At 40.0% G+C, this 12,816-nt stretch overlaps 1 protein-coding gene across 3 annotated transcripts in view; it reads left to right on the forward strand.

Annotated features, from left to right (window-relative positions):
* LOC125891081 (cytosolic sulfotransferase 3-like) overlaps positions 1-12,816 on the forward strand; it is a 37,727-nt gene that overhangs the window by 17,720 nt on the left and 7,191 nt on the right. For all 3 annotated transcript variants that reach the window (XM_049580034.1, XM_049580035.1, XM_049580036.1), the window contains exons 2-4: positions 6,741-6,889; positions 7,006-7,134; positions 7,419-7,546. In XM_049580034.1, the coding sequence (XP_049435991.1) occupies positions 6,741-6,889; positions 7,006-7,134; positions 7,419-7,546 (406 nt within the window). The remainder of the gene's footprint in view (positions 1-6,740; positions 6,890-7,005; positions 7,135-7,418; positions 7,547-12,816) is intronic.

The following is a 12,816-nucleotide window of genomic DNA, read 5'->3' on the forward strand; positions in this document are numbered from 1 at the left end:
TGGATTTTGCTGTTTTGGAATTTGATTCCATGTACCTCAAAGGAGACAAATCAGGTGGTGTATGTGCTGCCTTTGACTCATCTTCATCCAGCACTGTACCTAATAGGTATCCAGCACTAAAAAAAACACTTCACAGTAAGCATTTCTTCCTTCTTCTAAAATTCCAAATTCTAACTCCCATGTTCTGCTGTAGCTACATTTAAGTACCAGTTGGAACCGGTAAGAATTTCATACAGACTGATTCATAAGACAAAATCACACCATGAGGAGGTATATGGTAAATATCATAAAATTACACTGTGTGGGCCAGTCCCAATACCCCCCACCCCCAGCCCTACTCCTTGGCCCTACCCCTACATTTGCGTGTTCCCACAAGGGGTAGGGGTGTCCCAGTTCCTTTTTGCATGTAGGGGTAGGGGGCATAACGAGGGGTAGTGGGTATGAAACTAGCCCTTCGGAGCGAGGGATTTCAGATGCTGACTTGCCAGCAAGGGGTAGACATTGTCATGGCTACCACTGAGCAAGAGACAGGGAAAAAAGTTCATACATAGCTAATGTTACCGTCGTCAGGTTGCTTGTTAGCTAGCTTGCACTATCTGTCATTTGTCATCTGTCCTGTTCTGCAAAATTGTTGGATTTTTCACATTACGATAACACGCCAGCTAGTATAACTATGCTGCCTCGTAATGTTAGCTGGTTAGCTAGCTATCTAGCTAGCAGAAGTCCCCTGTCGTCTGTCGTTCATCAAACTAAATATGATGAATACAGCAAACGCGATCGATAGGATGAACTCAACTGGAGACTCCATTGTAGATGCCGGTTGGAAATGTAGATGGCTTGCAGCTTCCTGTTTAAAATAGTTACGTATGCGTCAACAGATATTATAGACCAATATCTAATCTTCCCTTTATGTCAAAGATCCTTGAGAAAGTAGTCGCAGACCAGCTGTGTGATTTTCTCCATGATAATAATTTATTTGAGGAATTTCAGTCAGGATTTAGAGTGCATCATAGCACTGAGACAGCGCTAGTTAAAATTACGAATGACCTTCTGATTGCTTCAGACAAAGGACTTGTCTCTGTACTTGTTTTATTAGATCTTAGTGCGAGACTGGATCACTTAATTGGCCTAAAAGGTTCTGCACTGAGCTGGTTTAAATCTTATTTATCTGATCATTTTCAGTTTGTTGACGTTCATAATGAATCATCCTTATGTACCAAAGTTTGTTTTGGAGTTCCGCAAGGTTCTGTGCTCGGACCAATCCTATTTACTCTATATATGCTTCCTTTAGGTAACATCATTAGAAATCACTCTATAAATTTCCATTGTTATGCGGATGATACTCAGTTGTATTTATCGATGAAGCCAGAAGAAAGTAATCAATTAACTAAACTCCACAACTGCCTTAAAGACATAAAAACTTGGATGAGCACCAATTTCCTGATGTTAAATTCAGACAAAATTGAAGTTATTGTTCTTGGCCCCAAACAACTCAGAGACTCTTTATCTGATGACATAGTTTCTCTAGATGGCATTTCTCTGGCCTCTAGCACTACTGTAAGAAACCTCGGAGTAATATTTGATCAAGACTTGTCTTTTAATTCTCATTTAATAAAACAAACCGGACTGCATTTTTTCATCTGCATAATATTGCGAAAATTAGGCCTATCCTGACCCGAAAAGATGCAGAAAAATTGGTCCACGCTTTTGTTACCTCTAGGCTGGATTACTGTAACTCTGTATTATCAGGTAGCTCTAGTAAATCCTTAAAAACTCTCCAGCTAATTCAGAATGCAGCAGCACGTGTACTAACAGGAACTAAGAAACGAGATCATATTTCTCCTGTTTTAGCTTCTCTGCACTGGCTTCCTGTAAAATCCAGAGTTGAATTTAAAATCCTACTGTTAACTTATAACGCTCTAAATGGTCAAGCTCCGTCATATCTTAGAGAGCTCATAGTGCCATATTATCCCACCAGAACACTGCGCTCTGAGAACGCAGGGTTACTCGTGGTCCCTAAAGTCTCCAAAAGTAGATCAGGAGCCAGAGCCTTTAGCTATCAGGCTCCTCTCCTGTGGAATCATCTTCCTGTTACGGTCCAGGAGGCAGACACCGTCTCCACATTTAAGACTAGACTTAAGACTTTCCTCTTTGATAAAGCTTATAGTTAGGGCTGGCTCAGGCTTGCCCTGTACCAGCCCCTAGTTAGGCTGACATAGGCCTAGTCTGCCAGAGGACCCCCCTATAATACACCAGGCACCTTCTCTCCTTCTCTATTCTGGGTGTCACTAACTCGGCTTCTTCTCCAGAGCCTTTGTGCTCCACTGTCTCTCAGATTAACTCATATCGCACGACGTGTGTGGTTGTGCTGCTGCCGTGGTCCCGCCAGATGCCTCCTGCTGCTGCTGCCATCATTAGTCATTAGTCATACTTCTACTGTTATTATACACATGACTATTGTCACACATGTATACTGCCAGATATTAATACATACTTTCAACATATTGTATCACAACTATAATATATAACTAAAATATTATTACTATAATATTATTACTTTCAATAATGTTGTTGTAAGCTACTGTCATTACCTGCATCTCTCTCTCTCTCTCTCTCTCTCTCTCATTGTGTCATGCGGATTACTGTTAATTTATTATGCTGATCTGTTCTGTACAACATCTATTGCACGTCTGTCCATCCTGGAAGAGGGATCCCTCCTCAGTTGCTCTTCCTGAGGTTTCTACCGTTTCTTTTTTCCCCCGTTAAAGGTTTTTTTGGGGAGGGGTGGGGGGGGGTGGGGGTGGGGGGGGGGGGGTTTTCCTTATCCGCTGCGAGGGTCATAAGGACAGAGGGATGTCGTATGCTGTAAAGCCCTGTGAGGCAAATTGTGATTTCTGATATTGGGCTTTATAAATAAAATTGATTGATTGATTGAAATTGAACATAACCGACGCGGTGACGTAGTGAGTGGTGTCCCAATTCCTAGGGAAAGATTTCAACCCCTACCCCTCGTTGCTTCATTTTGAGGGCCAAGGGGCAGTGGGCAAGGGGCGGTATTGGGATTGGGCCTAAGTCACTAGCTGTATATATTTTAAAGTATAAACACATGACAATGTTACTTAAATGTTCTCATTCAAAATCACTAAATTGTTGCATGTGGTTTTCACTGGACATGAAGAGTATGATCAATTTTAATCTGAAAAGTAACTAGTTACTAAAGCTTCTTTCTTGATTGTCAATACATTTTTAAAAAATGTTTCAGTTTCCAAAACTCAAAATACAAACTGCACACTTTTTTTTTCACAAGCATCAAACTTTAATGCCAAAACACTCTCATGTTAAATGTTAAAATGTTATTTTACATCTAAGTCAAACTTTGCCCTCAGACAACACACAGACACTCTCAGAAACAAACACTACATGACAGTTTGTTCAACAATGGAGGGATCAGTCAAAGCACTGCTGCCAAAATGTTTAGAACAGGTTTTCAAAGAAATAATATGGAATTTTGTAAGTTCACAGCACTGACTATCTAGATTACCCTTTTGGGAAGAAGAGGGAAGACATTCAAAACTGTACTGTAATATGTAATATACTGTGAGCCGCTTACAGTGGATAAGAGAATACTAATGTATGCTGCTGACCATTGCAATGTCACTCACTAAACACGTAAGAGAGACCATGCAAAGTAACATACTTAATTTCAAGAAGGGTTAATTCCAAATGCAGCAAATATTCAGATTACTCAATATCACGTTCTCATCAATTTATCTCGGGTCTGACAGGTCATAATGTCTCATCAACACTGTACATTTTTGCTCTCGCCAGTGTGTAAAAATACCTTTGTGTGCCTTATCCAACCCTGGATAGACTCCACAGACACATCACAGGGGTCCACCACTAGTCAAAATGCTGGTGCTTCATTGGAAGACTACCAGGGGCCTCATTTATAAAAGAGTGCTTAGGATTCATACTAAAAGTTGATGTGCGTCCAAAAGCTGAAAATGATGTGCGCCAAAAAATGATCTGATTTATAAAACCGTGCGCATGCACACTTGCATGCAATGTTCTCTTTATACATCACAGAACTCCTGGAGTTGTGTGCACCCAGATCCGCCTCATATTCTGCCCTCTACACACCCTAGTTCAGCCATAAATTGTCATGCAAATCACCTCATGAATGCGATCTGCATATAAATAAGCCGGCATGCGAGTGTTCCCTCGTTGTGAGTCACGGCGACAGGTGTGAGAAACGGGGTCCATGTCATTGGTTCGACATCCCATTAGTCCGACTGTCCGCGGTGCTGAACGGCTCGCAGCAGGTGTATGGTGTGCCGTGACCGGCTTGAGGCGGAGCAGGCTCACGGCTTATGTGTTTGTCCATGATCTTTTCTTGACCCTAACCAAGTGGTTTTTGTGCCTACACCTAACCAGACCTTAACCACAGGGCATCATGATGATTTTGGAACGGACTTCGGAACAATGAGTTTAATATGGTCGGAACAATGGGATGTTGAACCAATGGGCAGTTCCCTGAGAAACGAACCAAAAAACAGAATTTCTCCGAGACTGAGCTAGAGACCCTTTAACGGGAGGTGGAGGACTGAAGAAAGATTTTATTTGGTGGCCATAGCAGCGGGATCACTAATAAAAGAAAGCAAAAAAAAAGTGGCAACACATCAACGCTGCTGATGCTGTCAGCTGTGTCTGTGGGACTGCACGGACAGTGACAGAGAAAAAAACGTGGACTGATCTAAAGGTAGACCAAATATTTCTACTCCTTTACCAACATGTAGTTAATGTGTTGCTTTTAAATTTGAGGATGTGTAATTTGAAATACAATTCAAAGATGAAAGTGTAATAGGCGAACATGTTTCTTCATGCCGGTTTTGTCATGAACAGCACATGTCTAAGTAGGGCTGATGAAATGAGTGTAACGGTTGTACTTAATGGCTGTATTTCGAGACATGATAAATGCACTGGAAATATTTAGCTAAATAAATAAATATATTCCTAGTCCTCTCCCCCTCCTGCGCTCACAGAGTGGGCGATGAGAGACAGTGCGAATTAAATACGTATTTAGAAAGAATTTCAGTTCAGGATTTGAGTTGGATTTTACAGCGTTTTTATGAAACAATTATCACTCACTCCAAGTGCAAAATAAGGCTGCTGGATTTAATTTCAATGATAACGTGGATCTAAGGTGGATATAGCGTGACATTAAATTTGTGTGAGACATCAATAAAAATCTGACTCCACTTCTCCACCTCGCCGTCTGCGTCGCCACTTCCCAGTGTCTCCAAAATGTGCCCACGCATGACTCAGAGTTTGCTTACAGGTGCGCACATTCTCCCACCAAGTTTATTTTTATAAATCACAACCTTTGCGTGGGAAGTGGCGTACGCCTCTTTCAAGCCCCGTTTTGTGCATAAGCAAGCTTTATTAAACATTTTAAACATTTGTGTTTAAATTCTCTGCCTACCTCCAATAGATGGATCCTCTCAGATGACCTTTTTTTTTATCTTTGGTCATCCATCACTGTGGTAAAAAGTACACTGGTACCCTTTTAACACCAACATGGAACTGGATCTATTCTGGTTCCTGCACCTAAACTTGAACTGTTCAGAGCATTTAGACCAAAACTAAATTGGTTCAGAACCCGAAAAGTTGCCGCTGGAGCCAAAACATAGCAGGTTTTCCTTGACCCTAATGTGCGAACAGTGATGACATCAGTGGGTGTGTCATATGCTACAGAAAGAGAGGATGGGGAAGTGAAGTGAGAAATTGTCAGATGAAAAAAGTGTGTGCAGTGGTCTTACTAATAGTTGGTTCATTTTTGTTTTGGGGGCAAAAACAAATATCTGTAACAGAGGCAAAAGTTCGCTGGTAATCAATGTAATCCGTGATTTTGCCATTACTGTTAACTTCTGTTGTGCATTGTGCAACTCCCCCCGTTAATAACACATCCTTAATTACAAGGGTTCTGCGCAAAACTGGTGGAAACACAAGCTGGTTTGCTAGATAGCGCCAAGACTCCAACAATCCTCAACTGAACCAGTTTAAGTTGTTGGAAAAGGGTATGTGAATGGAGATTCAGTCTATATGCACTACAACATTACATGTATCAAGCAACAACAAGGCAAATGACCAATTTACCTTCTGAAAGTACGAACATTGGATGCAACCATGCTGCGCTGGCTGTCCAGCTTCTCTCGTAGTCTTCCCATATATGAGCACATGATTGACTAGGTTGGTATGCAGTCAGAGTAGTCTGAGGAAACTTGTCTCTGATGTTATAGTCTTTCTCTTCCTAATATGTATGAAAACAAAAAATAAAAGAAATTACAGTTACGATCAACAACATTACCAATTACACCTTGAACAGGGCATGTAAAAGGAGGATTTTTGGATTGATTTTGTTTGAAGTGGACACAGAGCAACAAAGGATCAAAGAGAGGATAGCTGGACCAGGACTGTCTGAAACTGTAACTTCTAGTGTTTCTTCCTCTTCATATTTGACACTCAACTAAAACATGTACAGTGGTTTACAGTAAAAGAAAACAGAAACGGAAAAAGCAACAGATTTCATATTGTCTATTGTATGCAGGTGGAAATGAAACAAAGTAATGCAGTTTTTGTTTTACTCCTTTTATAAGATGACTTGTAAAAGTCATTTTTGAGACGATTTGACTTCAGTTTAATTACTCAGTGATTTGCATGATTTCCTTTTTTGTTTTCAGTCTTTTAAAGATGGATTTAATATCTCGACCAGAACTGTTCAATTTCCATGGAGTCTGGATGACGCACCTTGTGACAGATAACTGGGAGAACATTCAAAACTTTCAGGCCAGGCCAGATGATATACTCATTGCTTCATACCCCAAAGCAGGTCAGTCCACAAACATTAGCAGGATGCGCTCCTGTAGCTCTGGAACAAATGTGTGTATAGAGGTAAGAGGTTTGGATTATCTCAATCTTTTTTGATTTCCTCTGTCTTTCTTTTAGGAAACACGTGGGTCTCCTACATCCTTGACCTGCTGTATTTTGGTCAGACATCTCCAGGGCGTCAGACGTCTGTCCCTCTGTATGCAAGGGTGCCTTTCTTGGAGGTCCACATACCTTCTCTGCAGCCAGGTTTAATTAACAATCAGTACTCACCATATTTCACATAATTTCTCACAAACATACAGACACTTGGTGATGGTAATTCTCGGCCTATTGCAGCAGTAAACTAAATGTTCACGTTGCACTATGTGTCATTGTGATTCTAAAGGTAGTATGTGAGGTTGTGTACAATATAATAATGACAATTGTTGCATTTGTTTTCATCATGGTGTCTCAGCGTTTGATTTGTAGTTATGTTGTGTTGTATTTACCACACTGAAGGTTCACTGACATGAAAACTGTTATGATTACAGGATCATGGCCCCCACCTATAGTCAAAGGAACAGAGCTGGTAGACAAGCTCCCCACCTCTCCTCGCATCATCAAGACTCATCTGCCAGTCCAGTTTGTGCCAAAGTCCTTTTGGGAGCAAAACTGCAAGGTCATAGATGCCTTTAAAGTACAGTGTGAATTGGTGACAATTGTACTCGCCAAATCCCTTTTTATACAAAGTTAAGAAAAAAAACAGGTGGACATATTCCACAGAATTTAAAGCCAGGGAGAGAACTTAAACTGCCTGCAGGATGTGTTTTATACATTATGCATTTCATACTGATTAACAAGTTTGATTAAACCAAACTGCGCTTATGATCAGGACTTAAATACAGGAATTATCAAAGGACTGACTACAGATCTTTACCAGGTGTATGTACCTCTAACTCATACGTTCTTGTCATTATGTTATTTAAAAAAAAAAAACATTTAACTGAAGCAAAGCAGCTTCAGTAGCCTATCCACCTTATTTCTAGCCCCCATGATCCCTAGCACGAATTATGTGCGCGACTTCTGGCATTGAACCGAGACCGGCAATTTCCAATGGTAACAGTTTTACAGTACTCTGTTCTTCTTTCCAAGAGCAATTGGCAAATAAAACATGGAACACACCACCTGTTATAGCTCAAACGGGATTATGTGATCATACCTCTGCCATCTCTGACAGCCATCCCAAAGCATTGTGTTTTTTTTCCTTTTCAACCGAGCACGCTAGCAACTAGCTTGCCTTGCTCTGTTAAAATATGTTAACTTTAACATGGCCCGAGCTAGCTCAAGGTCTGCTCCTTCTAAAGGTGATTTCTGATGACTTATTAAGAGAAACTAACACATTCAGCAAACATTTAACATAATTCAGTATTAAATGTAGCTCCATGTAAAGTGAGTAAATAAAGCTAATTCTCCACTCGTCTGCATTAGTGACGCAGTTTACACGTTTTTCTAACTTCTGATTTATTAAAAACTGTTCTGAGAGAAACATGATGCTGAATTTAGCGGCAGACTTCAGTAATAGTAATATAAAGTATTAGTAAAAGAAATAACTTTTGGCATTCATTTTTTTTTCTATGATATAAAGGAAGTACAGTAAATTAGTAACACTTTCTCAGCCCTAATGACTAAATACATATTTCAAGGTATGTTGCTGAGTTTATTTTATAACGAGCAATTTTCTAATGTAGGTTAAGACAGGGATATCATGTACTGATGTTGAGTGACAGACCTGTCAGTCTAGGTGCAAATTCTGATTGTACTACTACTATGATGTACTTGATTTACTTACTATGATTTCGTGTGCAGTACTATTATACTACTATACTTTTTTGCTATGTCTCGTGAAACTCTTGTGGTTTTATTTCTTATATCAATGGTACCTTTGGCAACAGGAACAATCCCCTTTTGTTCTGGTTACATGTTCAACACACAGTTGCTGAAGACAAAAATTTAGCTTAGACTGGTTGTTAGTCGTTACAGACATGGACAGTGCAACAGGTACCAGAGCTCTGCAAAGTTAACATTAATTAAATATTTGTTAAAAAATGAATTAGCATTTGCTAAACTAAAGGCAAATTACTTTAAAAGAACCAGAGTTAACGTTTAGCCACCAGGGACTAACCACAGACAGTCTATGGGACTCACTAGCTTACTGCTACTTCCGCTATGCTCAGGAATAAGGTGGATATGATTCTTATTTCCAATCCTGTCTCCGAGAAATTACGTTAGTATATTGCTAAACAGCTCTCATAATGTACAGTGGTGGAAAAAAGTTTTCGGACACCCTTAAAATTTTACAGAATCTCAGATATTATCATGAAATATTTGTGGAAAAATCTTTTTTGTGTTTCAAAAGGTGTGGCTGCATTAGACAGATACAAACAAATACAAATTATATTGTTTTGTTTATTGTTTACAAGAAAAACTAACAAAACTAAATTCTTGACAGTTTCAATATGTCAGTTCTCAACATTGTCGGTATCAGAGTCAACAAATAACAGAGAATGTGTTCAAAACTGAACAAAAAATAAATAAACCATCACATCATCAAATTAATATTTAGTAGTCCTGCCACTGGCACGTAGTAGAGCTCTAATCCTGGCTGGCATGTTCCCCACGAGCCTTTCACACTGTTGAGGGGTAATCTTGTCCCATTCTTCTTGAATTACTGCTTTTAATTCTTCTAAATTCTTTGGTTTATGCTTTGAAACAGACCTTTTGATAATCCACCACAGATTTTCAACGGGGCTCATGTCCGGGATGTGTGGCAAGGGGCATTATCTTGTTGAAACATCCAGTTTTTACCTCGACGGAACAGTGCACGCGCAGAAGGGAGCATGTGGGTTTGGAGAATGGTACAATACTTGGTAGAGTTCAATGTGCCATCACAGACAGTGAGATGACCAACACCAGCAGCACTCATGCATCCCCAAACCATGATACTGCCTCCACCATGCTTGACAGTAGGTACTGTACATGCTGGAGATAATGCTTCGCCTGGCCTTCTGCGTACCCTCACATTAGTAGGAGGAAGATAAAGCTGGAAACTGGACTCATCTGCCCACAAAATCTTCTTCCAATTCCTGGCTGTCCAGTTCTTGTGTGCCTGGGCCCAACGACGCCGGGCTAACCTCTGTCTCTCATTGATCAGGGACTTCTTGATAGCCTTGTAGGACCTTAAGCCATGATCTAAAAGTCGGCCACGTACAGTGCGGGTGGAACACTGGACACCAGTTTGGTTTGACCACTGCTGCTGAAGCTCCTGTGATGTCATTCGGCGGTTTTGCCTGCACATGCGGACCAGGATGCGGTCATTTCTTGCTGAAGAAACCCTTGGACGCCCAGATCGTGGTTTGTCTTCCAAGCTGTTGGTTCGTCTGTATTTCTGCAGAGTGTATCCAACTGCTGAAGGACTGCATCTGCACTTCCTGGCTATCTGGCGGCAGCTGTACCCTTCCTGGCTGAGAATCTTTATCTTCAGGTGTGTTTCCTGCATTAGGTTCCTTGTTTTAGCCATTTTTGTGTCTGAAGAACTTTCAAATGTGCTGGCTTTATGTAGACACAAAGCTTGGCAACAAAAATTGTGTGTTTTAACAAAAAGAACGACCTTCATCACTGGTACCAAAATGACCCAATACTCAAAATTTGTTATGTATTTTTATGGAACCAACCAATCAATTTTAAGTTTTTAATGGCTTTTTTAGGATTTATTTAGTGTTTTGGCTGTGACTGTACTAAAAGAAATTGCACTTGAGGACCTAAGAGTGATTCTTAATGCAATATTTCACAAATGCATGGGGCGTCCGAAAACTTTTTTCCACCACTGTATTTGCTGCCTGGATCATGTCCAGAGACATACAGGTAACAAAACACTACATTCATATGCCACATAGGTTTTGGAACAAGGTGCCTGTGGAGAGTGGTGAGCATATGAAGTGCAGGACCTTGACATCAGAGCCTTAGGTTTGTGTCCTGTCTAAGGTTTAGGCAACAAGAGCACTTTTGTTATGGTTAGGGAAAGACTGTGATGTTAATAAAGAAGGTAATTAAAAAATAATGCTGTAGTCACTATGAGTGGATACTGTATTACTAGAGTGCCTATTTTGGTGAAAAAACAACTGAAATACATTGTCAGTGTACATTTTGTTGACACATCAAGTATCAGCATTTTTGCAACTTAATTAACATTTCCTCACTTTGTTGATAGAAAACGTAACTTGCTCAGTATAAAGTGCTGCAGGTATGATGCTTATTTGTAGGCTAACAAAAGTTACTGTCACCCTGGTTCCTTTGACAGAAAGCAAATGGGATTTTTTCCAGTGGATCTTGGATTATTGCAGAAAATAAGCTCTGTGGCATTTTGTTCAAGAAGATTATCTTCACAAATTTACACCACTTTTATGATTTTGTAAGTTCAATCAACAGAAGTAAAAAAAAAAAAAAGCTCATTTTAGCTAATAAATGATCTACACTAATGTCGAATTACTTAAAAAGACTCTATAACCATGTTCAGCAGAGTTGGGTAGAGTGGTTAGAGTACTTTGATTACTTTTTACAGTAACGAGTAACCTAACGCGTTAGCTTGCTGTTTGAGTAATCAAATACTTAAGTACATTTTCAAACAAGACATCAGTTACTTCCGTTACGCTGGTCCTTCAGCTCCGAAACAGCAACGGCTGTCGTTTGGTTCTAATAACGGAGATAACGTTAAACCTATCAGTCTGAAAGAAGTCACGGAGCTTGGGGCTCGCTACGTGGTCGGAGAAATGCTGCCGTTGTCTACGGTGGAGTCTAAACAGGTGGAGTAAGACTCGCTGACAGACATATTTCAGACTCAGGACTTGCATTATGCCTGGTACACGCTACACACTGGTACTCACCAATTATCCCCGGTCGTCTTTCACGGCGTGTGTGATGTCATCGGGTTATTGTCCTGTTTTTATAACTTTCACTATTATTTGAGTCACTGTGTGTCTGTTCATGTGCCAGCCGACATGTTGTAGTCACCTAAAAGCGTCAGCAGATGGCAGGAGCTCCATTTGAAGCGCCATAAGTAAACTGTCAAGCCAGAGCCCTTGAATAGAGAGTCGCGTCATCTCCATTCACTCTAATGGGCCATTTTTTTCACAGCAATGGCGGTTCGTGGAGCCTCTCAATAGTTCCCGGAAGTAAGCGGCACATGCTAGCAGCGCAATGAAGTTACAGCAGAAAAGACCTGCTGTGTTGTACTTTTAACAGGTAAGATGTCCAAAGACTCAAATTTTACATTATCAGCACAACTTATGTAAATTAACATGTGCATTAAAGCTTGTTAGTGGATTATCTCCCATTAAATTAGTAGATTTATGTAATGTTAAAAGATAACAGATTAGGCTAGGACACTGTACATACTGTACACACCATACAGGTAATGCTAACCATGAACAGCCTGTTAGTTTTAAATTGTCTTCTCCTAAACAGTTTGATCTAACATTGGCAAGTTAGAGTGCTTCCAGTCCTGATTTTTTGCGATTATTGAATATTAGCTCAGTTAAATGTGACATTGCTGCGTGATTGAGTGGAGGAGGTGAAATTAAACAAAACGTAACTTATGATCTGTTTTTAGGCTTTGTGATTCTGTTAAGTATACTTGTCTATAATATGTTACAGCTCTGCTGATATTACATTGATAGCAATGTGAGAGGGAAGTTTTGAGTACCTGAATGAGATTTAAAACACAAGATTAAGTAATTTTGATAAATGAAACATACCAAGCTAAATGGGGATATATTATTCTAAATACCAAATGTATGTATATATTACTGTGTTATACATATGATCATGCTAAACATATATTCTATCACAGTATTAGATATGTCATCTTGTATATGTGTAACCTTCTGTAGGAGC

This window comes from Epinephelus fuscoguttatus, linkage group LG7 (genome assembly GCF_011397635.1).
Source record: "Epinephelus fuscoguttatus linkage group LG7, E.fuscoguttatus.final_Chr_v1".
Classification (NCBI taxonomy): domain Eukaryota; kingdom Metazoa; phylum Chordata; class Actinopteri; order Perciformes; family Serranidae; genus Epinephelus; species Epinephelus fuscoguttatus.